This window comes from Monodon monoceros, unplaced genomic scaffold (genome assembly GCF_005190385.1).
Source record: "Monodon monoceros isolate NGI ecotype Baffin Bay Population unplaced genomic scaffold, NGI_Narwhal_1 Super_Scaffold_4, whole genome shotgun sequence".
In the NCBI taxonomy this organism is placed as follows: Eukaryota; Metazoa; Chordata; class Mammalia; order Artiodactyla; family Monodontidae; genus Monodon; species Monodon monoceros.
Genome location: NW_021703781.1, coordinates 66350050 through 66365359, shown reverse-complemented (window position 1 = coordinate 66365359; position 15310 = coordinate 66350050). Strand labels below are relative to the sequence as shown.

The 15310-nt window shown below is 38.5% G+C and overlaps 1 protein-coding gene and 1 non-coding gene across 3 annotated transcripts in view; one reads left to right on the top strand and one right to left on the bottom strand.

Annotated features, from left to right (window-relative positions):
• CCDC186 (coiled-coil domain containing 186) overlaps window positions 1-5086 on the top strand; it is a 47500-nt gene extending 42414 nt beyond the window's left edge. For both annotated transcript variants that reach the window (XM_029245801.1, XM_029245802.1), the window contains 2 exons: window positions 389-608; window positions 1290-5086. In XM_029245801.1, coding sequence (XP_029101634.1) covers window positions 389-608; window positions 1290-1373 — 304 coding nt within the window. In that variant the 3' untranslated portion in view covers window positions 1374-5086. The remainder of the gene's footprint in view (window positions 1-388; window positions 609-1289) is intronic.
• A 6248-nt stretch (window positions 5087-11334) lies between these two features.
• On the bottom strand, window positions 11335-11439 carry LOC114883502. Its single transcript, XR_003790599.1, has one exon. It is a non-coding gene; the product is annotated as a U6 spliceosomal RNA (small nuclear RNA).
• Window positions 11440-15310: the final 3871 nt, after the last annotated feature.

The following is a 15310-nucleotide window of genomic DNA, read 5'->3' as shown; positions in this document are numbered from 1 at the left end:
TTTAGACTTAGAGAAAAATTTGCCCATGACTTTTAAACGAAAAAGAGTAAAACACAGTTTTAAGTTTAATGACAGGAAAATAGAAAATATTAACTGAAACTGGAACAATAAATTGCTCACATATTTTGATTTAAAGTAATAAGGAAAAAATAGAAAAGCAATGTTTATATATCTTTAATCTAAATACCATGTTAGAACAAAAATGGGATTGTTTAAGAAACCATCTGAATAAGGAAAACCCCTTTATTTGCTAATATAGTTCTGTCATTAACTAATAGATAATTAACTTTATGCTAATCATCTTTAAGCTTATGATTAGTTGACTCTTGCAAATTACAGTGTTTGTAATTCTGCAAGGCATAACTGATAGTGTCGTTTTATTTTGCAGAATAATTCAGAGTTACGTTTTACGAGAAGAATCAGGCACACTTTCTTCAGAGGCATCTGATTTTAACAAAGTCCATTTAAGTAGACGGGGTGGCATCATGGCATCTTTATACACATCCCATCCAGCTGATAGTGGATTAACATTGGAACTCTCTTTGGAGATCAACCGAAAACTACAGGCTGTTTTGGAGGATACGTTATTGAAAAATATTACTTTGAAGGTATTTGTATTTCTCATTCACTTACCAACCAATAAACATGACAAAAATGGTGCCTCTTTCATAGTTCGATCCAACACATGGATGGACTATTTCTGTAATGCAGGGTAGCCGTTTTTTCCATATATAAAATTTTGTGTTTTTCTCTTTTTGAAAAGTACAATTTTTTAAATTAGCAGGAAAGAAAGAAATAGCAAAAAAATCAGTTTAGCTGTTGGATAGACGCTAAGATGAGTTTACCGAGTCATTTACTTTGCAGTGGGTGGCCTTTGACATATATTACAATTAGTTATAATTGATTACTGAGACTTTAAGATTGAGGCATTTATTTTCTAATGTATTCCAGCTTTATTTTATTTTTTGCAGCTGTTATCTGACCCAGCTATTCTATCTGTGCTGTCTGGGCCTTGATGGTTAGTAATGGATTTAAAAAATAATTTTTTTAATCTGGTAATATTTTTAGGCACTAAAATTTGCTATAGCTTCAGTAAAAAGAGTTTCTGACTCTGAAGTGTACAGGATTACTTTACTGAAAACAGCCGTGTGCCTAGTTTATCTCGCATGGCATTTAAGACTGTCACTGTTTCAGTTCAGAATTTAGGCAAAAATAGTTCAAACTGAATCTTTTTACTTATTATACTTAGTAGTTCTGTTTTCTTTTCCCTCTTTTTCCAATTGTTAAAGGAAAATCTGCAAACACTTGGAACAGAAATAGAACGTCTTATTAAACACCAGCATGACCTAGAACAGAGGACGAAGAAAACCTAACACAAAGTTCTTCCTCAGTAAACAGACAAAAGCTACACAAGGAGCAGGTGCCATTGCCCAGTATTGTTGGAAACTTTTCCCTGCTTTGTGTGTCAGCCAGTAAAAAATTTGTTTTGCTTCATCTGTATAAAAAAGTACCTTTTTACAATACAAGTGCATTGCTGTGTATACTGTAAGAATGTAAGCTTTGATGAAACTTGTTTTTGTGTGGTGACAGCCTGTCATTGAATCAGAACAACTTATTTAATTTGCTGATAGTCATATGAAGTGCTGAACATTATGACAAGGGCTTTTGAAAACCCCTTCTCCGTATTTCTTCCCTTTAAAATATATAATCTCAAAAATGATTTCACTTTTTAAAATTATGCATGAAAGGACAGGTGTTAATCATTCAGTAATATGCTGTTTCTCCAACATGAAGAAAACTAAAGAAGTGATAAAAACTTGTTTTCTTTCTAATATAACATTTGCTTGTGTGTTAGGGATGCCAATGAGTTCTTAAACCATTTGATTTTAATGGAAGCTAATAGGAAAGCTAGCTTTTGGTAACTAGCAATGATCAGGCATTGTATGCCCCTGTCAGGTTTCCTTATTTGTGCTAGGTACATTTTTTTCAGATTCGAATTGAGTTAATAGTTGAGTTTTTTAAATCTCCAGTTACATAAAATATGATTTTAAATGATCTGCTCATTTAGAGAATTCCTGTGGACTTCAGTTATATTTTAAAATGTGAAATGGATTAGTCTCATTAGAACAGAGAGATGAATAATGGATTCTTTGAAACTGAAGTACTTTAGTTTTACTGACATCAAGTATAAAGATAAATTTAAGATATTTATAAAGAACCAGTTCCCAAGAAAATCCAGCATATGGCACTGTTAACCATTTTATCTGTTCACCATTCTTTACTGTTGGTATAATTACATATTATAGTGGGGTGATCTTACAGTCCCCAGATATGATGTGTTTGGTATATTTATTTAAAATACAAAATAATTACATCTCCGTAACCAAAGGAATTTTAGAACCAAATTTATGTATCCTGTTGGAGTTTTACAATATTTATGATGTACACTTAAATGTTGACAGTCATAGTATCAGTATTTCTGTCATTGAATTTTCTTCTCACCTCTTGTAATTTCTCACTTATTTTAATTTTTGTGTGTGGTTTTTCACATTTCATTATATTCAGATAATTTCTGTAGTAGATACCTTGGCACATACACAGATGTTGCAGCAAGCCTCATTTTCGTTTTGGATTTTCGCCAACTTCTTTCTCCCCTTAACAGAATTAAGCTTTGCGGTGGATTAAAAGCCTTTAAAGAATTGTGTGGCTGGGCTTCCCTGGTGGTGCAGTGGTTGAGAGTCCGCCTGCCGAAGCAGGGGACACGGGTTCGTCCCCCAGTCCGGGAGGATCCCACGTGCCGCGGAGCGGCTGGGCCCGTGAGCCATGGCCGCTGGGCCTGCGCGTCCGGAGCCTGTGTTCCACAATTGGAGAGGCCACAACAGTAAGAGGCCCACGTAGCGCAAAAAAACCCCAAAAAAACAAGAATTGTGTGGCTTTAAAAGTTGGGCTGGGCTTATGGCGGCAATTTCCCTTTAATGTGTTTTAACTTTTTTTTTTTAAATGAACATTGCTTAAAAAGATCAGTTACTAAGGATTAGATAATTCAATGCAGCATTTTTTCTGTATATTGAGTTATATATGTTGTCATCTAAAAACAAAATCTTTTCACTTCAGAATGGAAATACAAGTTCAGAAACATTTTATATTTAAAATAGCTATAAAACTTTTAGCCTTACCATAATGTATCTTGTTCTTTCTACCAGTAATAATTTATCAAAATAAAGAAATAAGAGGGTAAGTGCAATCACATCTGAATTATTTTCCTAGTTGTTTTTGACAATAATGTCGATACTCCCAAAGACTATTTAGAGTAGTCAACATAACTAAATTTTTATAGCTTCTTATGTGATATAGATTCATACACTACAATATTTGTTTTTTTCCTCCGAAGACACAAAATATATTAATGGAGACCAAATAGTGGTCAGAACCATAGTATTCTGGGTCTATACACCTTAAAAATATATATACATTTTTTTGCATACATATATTACATATGAAAATGAAACATTCCAATATTAACATTTGTGCCAGCATTCACTTAGAGAAGTTTAATGGTTAAACAATTTTAGAAGAATGTAATTATAAACCATATTTTGACTTATTATTACTTTTCCCACCCATAAGTGTATGGAACTGTGGAAAACTTGAAGAAAATCCTTTATTTTCCTTTTGCTCCTTAGTTTCTACTGTATCCTTTTGTATATGGATCAGGACTGAGCAAAGTGTGTACAAAAATGTGCATTTATCAGCTCCCTCTCTCTAAACTGATTCACAGACAGATTCTGATGTAAACATTTAGAGGACCTTCTACCCTTACTGTACTGAATATATGGAGAGAAGAATGGGGTGTCTAGAAAAGGAAAATGGTCCGGATAAACTTGAGATCTAGCAGAAATTTTGTTTTATGTGTTTATTATTAATTGAACACATCAAATGCTGTTTTTGTTAGCAGTATTTTGGTTTCTTTGAGCAGCAAATGATTTTTGTGTGTGTGTATATATATGTATACACTTCACTAGGTTCACTTTTAAAGTGCATACTTGCTGTGACTCCCTTTTTCCCATACCACTTCAAACGTTAGCCTGATAAGTTTTAAGGATTGAAAATGGTGGGTTTGGGCAGAAGAATGAGTTTAAACTTTAGTGTTTTTTTTTTTTTAAACTTTCTATCCATAACCATTTAAAGCAGATTATCTTGAAATTAAATTTTGTCAGGCTACCAACATTTATTATTATTTATTCATGTAATAAACATGAATAAATTTATTCATGTAATAAACACAGTTATTAGAAACCTCTTATTGCCAGGCACCATACAGGGTATCATCATTATACTGGTAGACAGACCAGACAGGGCAATTCCTGTCCTTACGGAGCTTATGGTCTAGTGAAAATAGCTGGGAGGCAGTAGGAGCGGCTCTTTAAGCCTCTGCAGCTCACAACCAGCCCCTGTTGGAAGAGGGTTAATTCACTGGTGCAAGTAGGTGACCCAGAAGTCTCACTCTGGCGTGAAGCTTTGGGAAATGAATCCTTGCTGAGGTACACTGAGAGCAGATTGCTGTTTTCATGGTGGTTCTGCACGTTCCTAACTTTTTCACAGCTTGATGTTTATTCTTTAAGAAGAAGGAAAAAAATCCAAAGACTATAAAATGGTATTTGATTTTTGCCATTTTAGTAAATTATTAATGTCTACTTGATGCTTATAAAGATGAATCTAATCACATTGTCATGCATATTTCCAGACTTTGTTTTGCAGTATACTCTAAAGACTTTTACATATAATTTTAGACCAAGATTTACCAGTAGAAGGAAAAAAGCACTAGAAACCATTAATATTGTAAATGTTATATATGCTACCGTGGTGAAAATATTTTTATCAATCATGTTATTCCATATCATTAATTTGCCTTATGGATGCTGAGTTCAGTGGTCTATCTTCCAGTAACCTTTTTAAAACAAAACAATTCTTTTTTGACGCTAAGATTGTTAATTTTTAACACCAGTTGGTGGCACTAGAAACCTGAAAATTTTCAAGGCTGAACAAGAGAAGATAATCCAAACAAAGAATTTTCAGGAAAATAAATGAAAAATATAATTGTATATTAAAGATGTATTTTCTTCTGGAATGAAATTCTTTTTTAAAATGCATATGGCTGTCCATTTTGACTATGATGAAACTTGTTTACCTTCCAAAGTTCATGTATATATATGTGTGTGCATTGTACAGATAATCTTTAGTTTGATTATACTGTTCATTTTGTAAATATGTTTCTGTATAAAATGAAGCTTTTCAAGAGAATTTTATGTATATATTGTACTTATTAAATAGGTAATGCCTATTTACCAAGTTGTATTTTACTGGCATCTTTGTTTATTTATTTACGCACACCACTTGCTAACAGACTGATTCTCCAGACTTGGCGAAACCTGATACAGATTGCTTGAATTTTCTTTTTTAAACCAGATTAAGAATTTTTGCTTTCCATTTTTGTCTTTACTGATTACCATTAAAAGTCAGTGAACAATAGTAAGCGAACTGAATGCCACGTTGTATTTTAAATTTTTGTTTAAATTATTGATAGCAAAATTCGGCCTTTTATAAAAGGCCTTTTATACATGCCTGTGTGAAAATTTCTCATTGAACTTGACAAGCCAGTAATAAATTCAGATTTTCCACAAAATTATGGAACTTACTTGCCCAAATTATCCAGCTTTAACAATAAAGATCTAATACGTTCAATAAAAATATATTGAAATGGCATTAATTTCATGAAGGTAATGTGTATGGTGGATATTTCACATCACAATGTGTTTTCCATTTCTCTTAACAGTTCAAGTACACAGATTATGCATCGTTCCTTAAAGAGTTTACTATTGGAAAGAATCCCCTGAAATCAGGATCCTTGGAATAAAGGTAAAAGTAATAGAATAGAGGAAGCTTTCCTGACATCCTTAATAGTCTGCGTTCAGCAACTTGTAGATTTGTTTGCAAGAGAGGAATATATGAAAGAAGGGGGTGAGTTATTGGAAGAGTATTGGCTTACAGTTCTTCAGTGTGACCCACAGTCGTAAAAGACCGTTCCAACAAAGTTAAATCCAAGTCTGTTTTTTCTTAATAAAGTCTGCTTCAATCAGTGAGTGTAGAATGAATGCACACTTCTTCAGGACCAGCAGCTTGGGAGGATGCCTCTGGCTGACCAATGCTAATGCTCTTTTAATGATTCTGAGAACAGTGTGACTAGACTTGATGTCCCTGCCCCTGCAGAGATGCACCATTAATTCCTAAGTTACATTTAAGAGACTTGATTCTTATTTTTTAAAAGAAGCATCCACTTAAGTAGTTTTCTATTTCTGAAGAATTTTCAGCCTTTAAATTGTCCAAAGGCCATGCTTCTTGCCAGTCAGACTTGCCAGTCTGCCCCCTAATTGTACTTCAAAAAAAAGGATAGGATGTTAGACCTGAGAGGAAAATCTCTACCATTTAACCCAGTGCAAAAAGAGTTCTATTGAAAGTTTAGGATTCACTGAAATAAGAAAACTTAGCTTGTTGAGAATCAACTTCTAGTTACATTTACTTGGGAACTATATTAAATACTAGAATGGCTTTCCACATCATCCATTTCACTGTGTAGTTTTTGCTTTTAATGACTAATTAAAGGCCCAAGGACAGGAAATTGTGTGTATGTGTTTTCAGCATCCTTATGCTTTACTTGTCCCAAGAAATAGCAGTTAAACCTGCCACAGTAGCTATTGTTTCTTTGGCGGTTTCTTCTTTATGAAGTCTGACCAGGGAAGATACCCCCAAATGTCCACTACCTCTGATGCCCTTGATCTAGTCTGCCTGCCCACATGAAACACTTGCAGCTCTATTCCCACCAGAGCCCCCATAGATCCCATCTCCCCCCAAAAAACAGGTCCCTAGGAGTCCATGCTAAAGGAGGCTGTTGCTTTGGGCTCTGAACTGACTTCTTCCTGGATTTTGTGTTTTGTTTTGGGGTTAATTTGGGGCAAGCCTGGAGGGATTGGAAGGAGACCCTGCTGGGACTTGCCGGCCAAGAAGAGTCTGTTCCTGGCTTTCCTAATTGAAATTCAGAACCCACTTTCTTATAGAAATCATATTTTGAAACAGTGACTGACTAAGTCTTATCAAAATTTATGAGTAAAAAGGCTTTGTGTGCTTGCCTGTAACATTTATTACCTTTTTTCTTTATGTGGTTAAATGCCTTCTAAGCTCCAAGGCACCAACTTTCAAAAAAAGTTAAAGCAGAGGCTTGGAAGCATAACTTCATGGCAGAATGGTGCTCCACATGCTCAAGCCCCAGGTGCCTTCTGAGAGACTGGATGATCCAGTATCACAGTCTGACAAAGGTGTTGTGAAGTTTAAGCAGTCTGAGTAACTTGTTTGCAAAGTGCATACTCTGAAGCACAAACGTTGCTGATGGTTTTTAAAGATCGCACTCTACCTGCAGGCATGATGTCGTTCCATTTCAGTAACAGCTTTGGGATAAAGCGGAAGAGGACCTTTCCTTTTGTCTTTGCCCACACTCACTGCCTCCCCCATCACACAACTTATCACAGAGCAGAGCTGGTTTGGCTGTCTCTGAGTTTCCAGCCTTCATCGATTCCTTCAGCATCCTGCTTGGATGGGCTTTTATTTACCAAGTCAGTCAAGTGAGGAAGAGATTAAAGGGAAAAGAGAAAGTTCAGCGACATTCCTTGTCACATTCAGTTCCTTGTCAAATTACTATTTCGCTGGTGGAAGTGCTCCATGTCATAGACGGGCTTGCCTGTGCTGTGGACGATATACCGCAGGAGGCGAGACCCATGTAATGTGGCTGTTCAGAGAGGATGGTCCATGGTGATTCCTGATCTCACTTTGTACCTTTTTGAAATTATAAGTCGAACTAGAGATGTACCAGCTTATCATATGTTTTTTTTCTTTTTTTGAAGGAGGGGATTCCAGAGAGTTAAACACTGAAGTCCTAGTAGAAATTAACCTTGTGTGATTGTTGGGGGCATGGTGTAGGGGTGCAGGGTTAAAGGACTGTTTCAGTTTTTAAAAGAATGTATTCATATATTATGTAATTTAAAGTTGACTTCTATTAAAGCTTCCAGAAAAAGAAAAAAAGCTAGTCAATCCTAGGAAACAGAGTATACTGAAATGTTTTTCTAGATTAACCTCTGTCTTAAATGCTCATTAACAGGTAAATAGGTGTCATATTGTATTGCAGGCTGTGGAGATGAGAGGCAGAGACCTTAACAGGTTTGGGGGGATGGATAGCGTTGGGGTAAGGACTAAGTTCAAGTAAAGGTGAGGTCTGCGGTGATGGCCTGAGGGCCATGGAGCTCATGGTCTGATAAGCTGGCTACATGATCCATCCCCCAATGAAGTTAAAAGGCCCTCTGATTGGTTCTGAACACTTGTCAGTATAAGAAAAGTAGCTGCATATATGAACATGGTTTGTCCTGCGAGGTGCTCTAATGTGTTTTAGGAGTTTACCCAATGCTGTATTTACTTAACAGTAGCATTTAGAACCTAGTCTCTCTGGTCAGAAATAAATCAGATACAATGTACTGTATTGCTTTTGCATTTTAAGAACGTTTGTTTTCCCTTTGAAATGATAAGGAACACAGTTAAAGGACGAACATCAAGGCAGGGGCAGGGAACAAATACTAATGAACTGCTTTGAGGGAGGCTCTGACAACCGTATGAGGTAGGAAACAGGTGCACAGTAGTTCTGAGGATCTTCTTGCTAGGGATTTGTTGAGCTGGAATTGGAACCCAGTTTTGGGGTCCCTTTCACTATCCTCTGCTGCCTCCCAAAAGTCAAAAGTGCTAATACTCCAGTGAGTGGGTTGAAGTCATATTTAGATTCTTTTTCTTCGCACTAATATGGTTTAAGCAAAAGACCAATAATCTATTAAAGAAGATGGATGTGCAAGTTTGTGTGATTTAGCAGACTCTTAGTTGGAGACTTGGTGCCCCTCTTTTCTTCCTCTTTCTGATTGTCTTTTGACTAAGCTCTTCCTCTAACTGCAATCAGAGAAGAACAGAAATAAAATCATTTTGTTCCCTTTTAAACTCAGTAAAGGTTTGCCGGGGACTCACAGTTGATAGATGATATTATAATTTTCTTGACAGTCTGGGCAATGAATAGGTGTTCCTTAAGCCTCTGAATTACCTATGGGTATACCTTTTCATGCTGCCCTGTTGGTGACTGTAATGGAGCCTCCCTTTCCTGCCCCATCTCCATCTAAGGAACCGGAGAATGCTGAGGGCTGTGAAATGATCTGGACATGGACTTGGACAACCCTGCCCCGCCACTGATCGTAAAACCTTAAACATGTCACTTTACCACTTTGAGCTTCAGTTTTCTCACCTGTAAAATGGGGATGATAAAACCTATTTTTCTGAGGACTAAATAGGATACTGAATGTGGAAGAACTTTGTAAACTGCAAAGCTCTGAGATGTGGACATATAAGCTAGGTCTTTAAAAATAAAGGGCTAATTCCTGTTTTTTTTAAAAAAAACTATTATTCAAAATGTTGAAGGATGCATATATATGTGTATTATAAAAATTGTTGCTTTAATAGAATAACCTTTACAACAAAGTGAAAAAATACTGTTATATATACAACTATGTGTATATGTAAAGGAGAAGTTCTGATTGGATACATAGACTCAACAGTGGCTTCCCCTGAGGAGTGGTATACTTTCATATTTCACTTTAAATTCTTGTTTCCAAAACATTTTTCAATGAGTATGTACTCTTTTTTGCTATAGTTGACTTTTTTTTTTTGCGGTACGCGGGCATCTCACTGTCGTGGCCTCTCCCTTTGCAGAGCACAGGCTCCAGACGCGCAGGCTCAGCGGCCATGGCTCACGGGCCTAGCCGCTCCGCGGCATGTGGGATCTTCCCGGACCAGGGCACGAACCCGTGTCCCCTGCATCGGCAGGTGGACTCTCAACCACTGCGCCGCCAGGGAAGCCTGCTATAGTTGACTTTTAAAATTGTATTCTAAGAATCATATCACATGCTGGTACCGTAGGAGTGCATAGTAAGAGAAAGGGAGGAGTGAGGGGTGGAGATTATACACACACGCACACACACATAGTTACCATCTGGAAAGATCCTATTGTTCAGTTTCCTTATTCTCTTGAAAAAGATTGAGTTTGGAAAGAGGTAGGAGAAGGTGATGTATTGCCAGTGTTCATTTGAGCAGCATTCCCTGAGAAGGTCTATAATTCAATTCTTGCTTCAGACCTTTGTGCAACCTAGAGACACCTGCAGCCTGATGCCATTTCTGAAGGTGGGATGGCGGGTTCGGCGGCTGCATGATGAAAATAAGTAACGAGAAGAATGCAAGTTACTCATTTTCGAGCCAACCCCATCCTCTTGTGCACAGCCACTGAGGTGTCAGCAGAGGGAGTGTTTAGATGGCTGGAGCTTTAAAATTAATACTTGTTTGACATTGTCACATAGACTTTGTCCTGAGGGCCTGGTTCTAACTGTGAACATACTGTGAGTGTTTCACCCTTTTGTAGGAAGGAGGAAGGAAAGGGAAAAAAAGCACTATGGGGCTTAGAATTTTACTAATACCAGCCAAAGGGAGGTGTTCACATGACTTGCCTCCTGTAGCCTCTGGAGGTCAGGAGGTCTAACCCGGGTTCCAATTCCAGCCACCCCCTAGCTAACACACAAGCACTGGTGGGCTGTTGAAGATAGGAAGGCAGACGGTTAGCTGGCACCTAACCACGTGCCACCCCTGCCACGTGGTTGTCGCTCATTTTCTTAGTTTAAGAAAGCTCCATTGTCAATATTTCCTTTAGGTTCTGTGGTGCTTTCAAAGCAATATAGATAACTCAAGCACTGCTCCTGACTCAATGTGTGTTTTGATAGAACTCAGGCTCTGTTTGCTGCCACTAAGACTCAGTCATTATGCTAAGCAAGATACACGTGTAAAATAAATTTTCCATCCTTTTCTAGAATTTCTGCCTGCTTTTGGATTAATTCGTTTGTATGATTCAGTTATATCTCCAGTACTGGCTTAGGAGTTAACCCTTTTTAAAAAAATGTCTTGGGGGCTTCCCTGGTGTCGCAGTGGTTGAGAATCCGCCTGCTGATGTAGGGGACACGGGTTTGTGCCCTGGTCTGGGAGGATTCCACATGCCGCGGAGCGGCTGGGCCCATGAGTCATGGCCACTGAGCCTGCGCGTCCGGAGCCTGTGCTCCGGCAATGGGAGAGGCCACAACAGTGAGAGGCCCGCGTACTGTAGGAAAAAAAAAAAAAAATGTCTTGATGGTTGCCCTGGGGTTTAAAAAATATCTTAAAAATATGAAATGCTTCACTTATTGGTGAGTCATCACTGTGCAGGGGCCATGTGAATCTCTGTGTTGGATGCAAATTTACAACAGGTGCTGCTGAAGCAAGCACCTTTTCTAGATTTTCTTCTGCCTGCTTTAGAGTTGGATGATGAGAAGCAAAGACCACAGGGCTCTGTGGAACCGCAGGTCTGAGAGATGAAGGAAGGCTCGAGAGAGAGCATCTAGGCTCAAGTGACCAGACTTTCAGGTCCTACAGGCTAGTAAAATTTCAAAAACAAAATTCTGAGCTTGCAGACTTTTATTTTGCTAAGTGAGAATCAAAAAGAACTGCAGTTTATCACCATAATTTCATGAAAGACAGGATGTTTTAACACTTTTCAAAAAAGGCTGAAAGATTCCACTTTTCAACTGCATGAGTTTAGTTCTGCAAAACGCTCTGTTTTCTTCCTTCAGTGGAGCCTGGTATTTGAAAACCACTGATTCACTTCAGTCGCTCATTATAAGATGAGGGAAAAGGCTCATGGGAGGAAGTGATCTGCCTGAGGTCACACCTCATCAGGCTTTTCTTTGCTCCAGAGGCACCGATGACCCTGATAGTGCCCGAAACAGTTAATACCAATACCTTATGGTTCTACAGCTCCTTGGAACCAAATGAGTTAAGGAAGCTCTGAAGATGGAAGTTGTGTGGGTTATTGACTTATTGCCTCTCAGGTCCCAATGCACTCCGAAATATCTGCCCCGTGATCAACAAGAGAATTCCTTTAACCATCTCTCCTTTAAAGTAAGCATGGTGTTAACCTTCCTTGGCAGAGAGCAATAGAAGCAACTTACAGGAGGAAGAAGTTGCTGGCAGGGGCTGGGTGTCAGCCTTGTGCATGAGAGGACATCCAGTGGAGCCTGCCCCAGGCATCCCTCTGCAACTTTGCAGCACTTTATGGTAACCGTTCCATGGCCTTCTAAACATGGAAACCAAAGCCCCTGCATGGCTACACAAAGTTACATGTGGTCCAGAGAGTTACACACAAAATAGCCCGTGCAGGTCCACACCACTGGTTGCTGACCACCTGCTCCCCAGCTGGCACTCCTACCTATTGTTTGCCAAGCAGCTCCAGACCAGCTCCATCCTGGCCAAACCTGCTAACACCTCTGCTACCCAATGGGCTGAACCACACCTTCTCCAGCGCAGTCTGAACCCCTTCCAAGTTTGTGCTTCCTTGGGTTCTCTCCCTCAGCCAAAGGTATCGTACAGAATTTCCTTATATCTTATAGTAACTCTTTATCACAGTAATTCTTTGTATTAAGCTTTTGTTTAGCATATGTATTGTTTCTGTGTCCTGACTGGACCCAGACTGCTACTGAAAGTGAGAGTGAAATACGTTGTATGACCTTCTGAAAAGGATCTCCTTTTTTAAGGCTGAATAATATCCCATTGAATATATATACTACATTTTCTTTATCCATTTGTCTACTGATGGATATTTAGGTTACTTCCATATCTTGGCTTTGTGAATAATGATGCAATGAACGTGGGATGCCGATTTCATCTCCTTTGGATATATACTCAGAAATGGGATTGCTGGATTCTATGGTAGGTCTATTTTTAATTTTTTGAGGAACCTCCATACTGTTTTCCATAGTAGCTGCACAAACTTACATTCCCACCAACAGTGCACAAGTGTTCCCCTTCATCCAATCCTTGCTAATACTTATCTTTTGTCCTTTTATTTTTTTAAATTTTTTTAAAGGTTTATTTATTATTTTATTTTATTTTTTATTTTTGGCTGCATCGGGTCTTCTTGTGGCACCTGGGATCTTCGTTGAGTCATGCGAGATCTTTTTGTTTCGGCGTGCGGGCTCTTCGTTGTGGTCCACGGGCTTCTCTCTAGTTGTCGTGTGTGGGTTTTCTCTCTCTAGTTGTGGCTCGCAGGCTCCAGAGCACGTGGGCTCTGTAGTTTGCGGCATGCAGGCTCTCTATTGAGGCATGTGAGCTCAGTAGTTGTGGCGCGAGGGCTTAGTTGCCCCGCAGCATGGGATCTTAGTTCCCTGACCAGGGATCGAGCCCAGTCCCTGCATTGTAAAGTGGATTATTTACCACTGGACCACCAGGGAAGTCCCTTTTGTCCTTTGAATAAAAGCCATTCTAACAAGTGTGAGTTGATAGCTCATTGTGGTTTTGATTTGCGTTTCCCTGATGATCAGTGATGTTGAGCACATTTTCATGTACCCATTGGCCTTTTGCATGGCTTCTCAAAGCCCATGTTCTTTCAGCACACCTGGTTCCTAAAAATCTGGAGGAGGTACCTAACACACTACATATGCTTTAGCTAATAAACATTTCAGTTAGAAAAATAAGTCTGGAAATTGTTATAAATTAGAGGAAACTGGTGGTATTCTGAAGACAGTGGCACCTCTGCAAGGACTCTGGAGTCCATTTATTCACCCATCAAACAAATATTTCCCCAGTGCCCATAAACGCCTGGCCTGATTTAGACACAGGGATAGTACAATGAAAGAGCAGGTTTTGTCTGCCGATGCATAGAGCTTACAAACTACTTGCGAGTAGGAGTGAGGAAGAAAGAGGGCAGAAAGTAAATAAGGGAACAAGATGATTTCCAAATATGCAAAAATTTTGAATTCAGAGCTGGGTTCAAATTCTTAACATTGTGACTTTGGGTTTTGGACCTATATCTATATCTGCTCTCTCTGAGCCTCCGTTTTTATACCTGTAAGAACACTTACAACATACATTTGTTGTGAGGATGAAAGGGGTTTATTTTATAAAGCATATAACATGGGCCTTTTAGAATAAGTAATAAGGTGTTATTACTATGAAAAAATCTTACACATTTCTTGCAAAATATCCATAGAAATCTATGCACCTCTTTTTGTTCAGACTCTATTTCTAGGATCTGATTATTCAGCCCTATAGAGAGGAAATATTAGCTAAATTAATTACTGTATATAAATCACTTATAATAGTGCCTGGCAAATACTAAGTACCATATATATTTATTAAATGAATAAATTCTACTCTGGATATAGTTCACTGAATCCTCTTCATATCATAAGACCCATCATATAATTCTCCGAACAATCTTATATTGATAATCATGCCCATCGTACTTCAATTCATTCAGCAAAATTTACAAAGCACATGTCCAGCGCTGTTTTAGGTGCTGAGAATACCAGCAGTAAACATTTTTAGTAAAGATTAAAATATTAGCAAAAAGCAAGTAACTTCAGATTAAGGGTAACTTCAAAATAGTTTGAGAAATTATTTCAAAATACTTTGCCCTGAAGAGAGGAGCTTTTTTCTTTTAGATTTAGTTGGCAAACTAGTCGTCATCCTATGTCAAGTGGAGTGCTTCCTTGAGCTGCTTTCAGTTGCTAATGGCGGTACCAAGAAACCGTGAGCTGTAAATACTCAGTGCTTTTCTACAATTTAAGTGGCACGTAGTTGGAAGTGGGGATGAGGAAAAACGAGGACAGAATATATATAAACTAACAAACAAGATGACAACACATTGGCTCCAGCCTGTGCTGCAGGGACCTACAGAGCAGTAAGAGACTCACCAGGGCCTGGTTAGCACATCCAAACTCTTCTGGCAATCTCTCTGAGCATCATTTGGTCTCATAGTTTTCTCAGAACCATGAGAGCCAATGATGAGAATTCAGGTAATTCCAGGAAGCAAGCAAGTTAATTGGAGACCTGTTTTGAGAGATTATGGCGGTGAGCAATTGCTGTGTCTCAAAGACACTGCAAGGAGTGGGGGTAAAGATAGGACAAGGAGCATTTCATGGCTTTTTTTTTTTTTAAAGAATTTTGGGAACACAAGGGCTTTAATTGTTCTGCTTTGTCTTTGTGGGAGAGGATTTGAATATTTATTTATTTATTTGGCTGCACCGGGTCTTAGTTGTGGCGGCATGTGGGATCTTCGTTGCAGCCTGCGAGCTCTTTAGTTGCGACATGCGGGATCTAG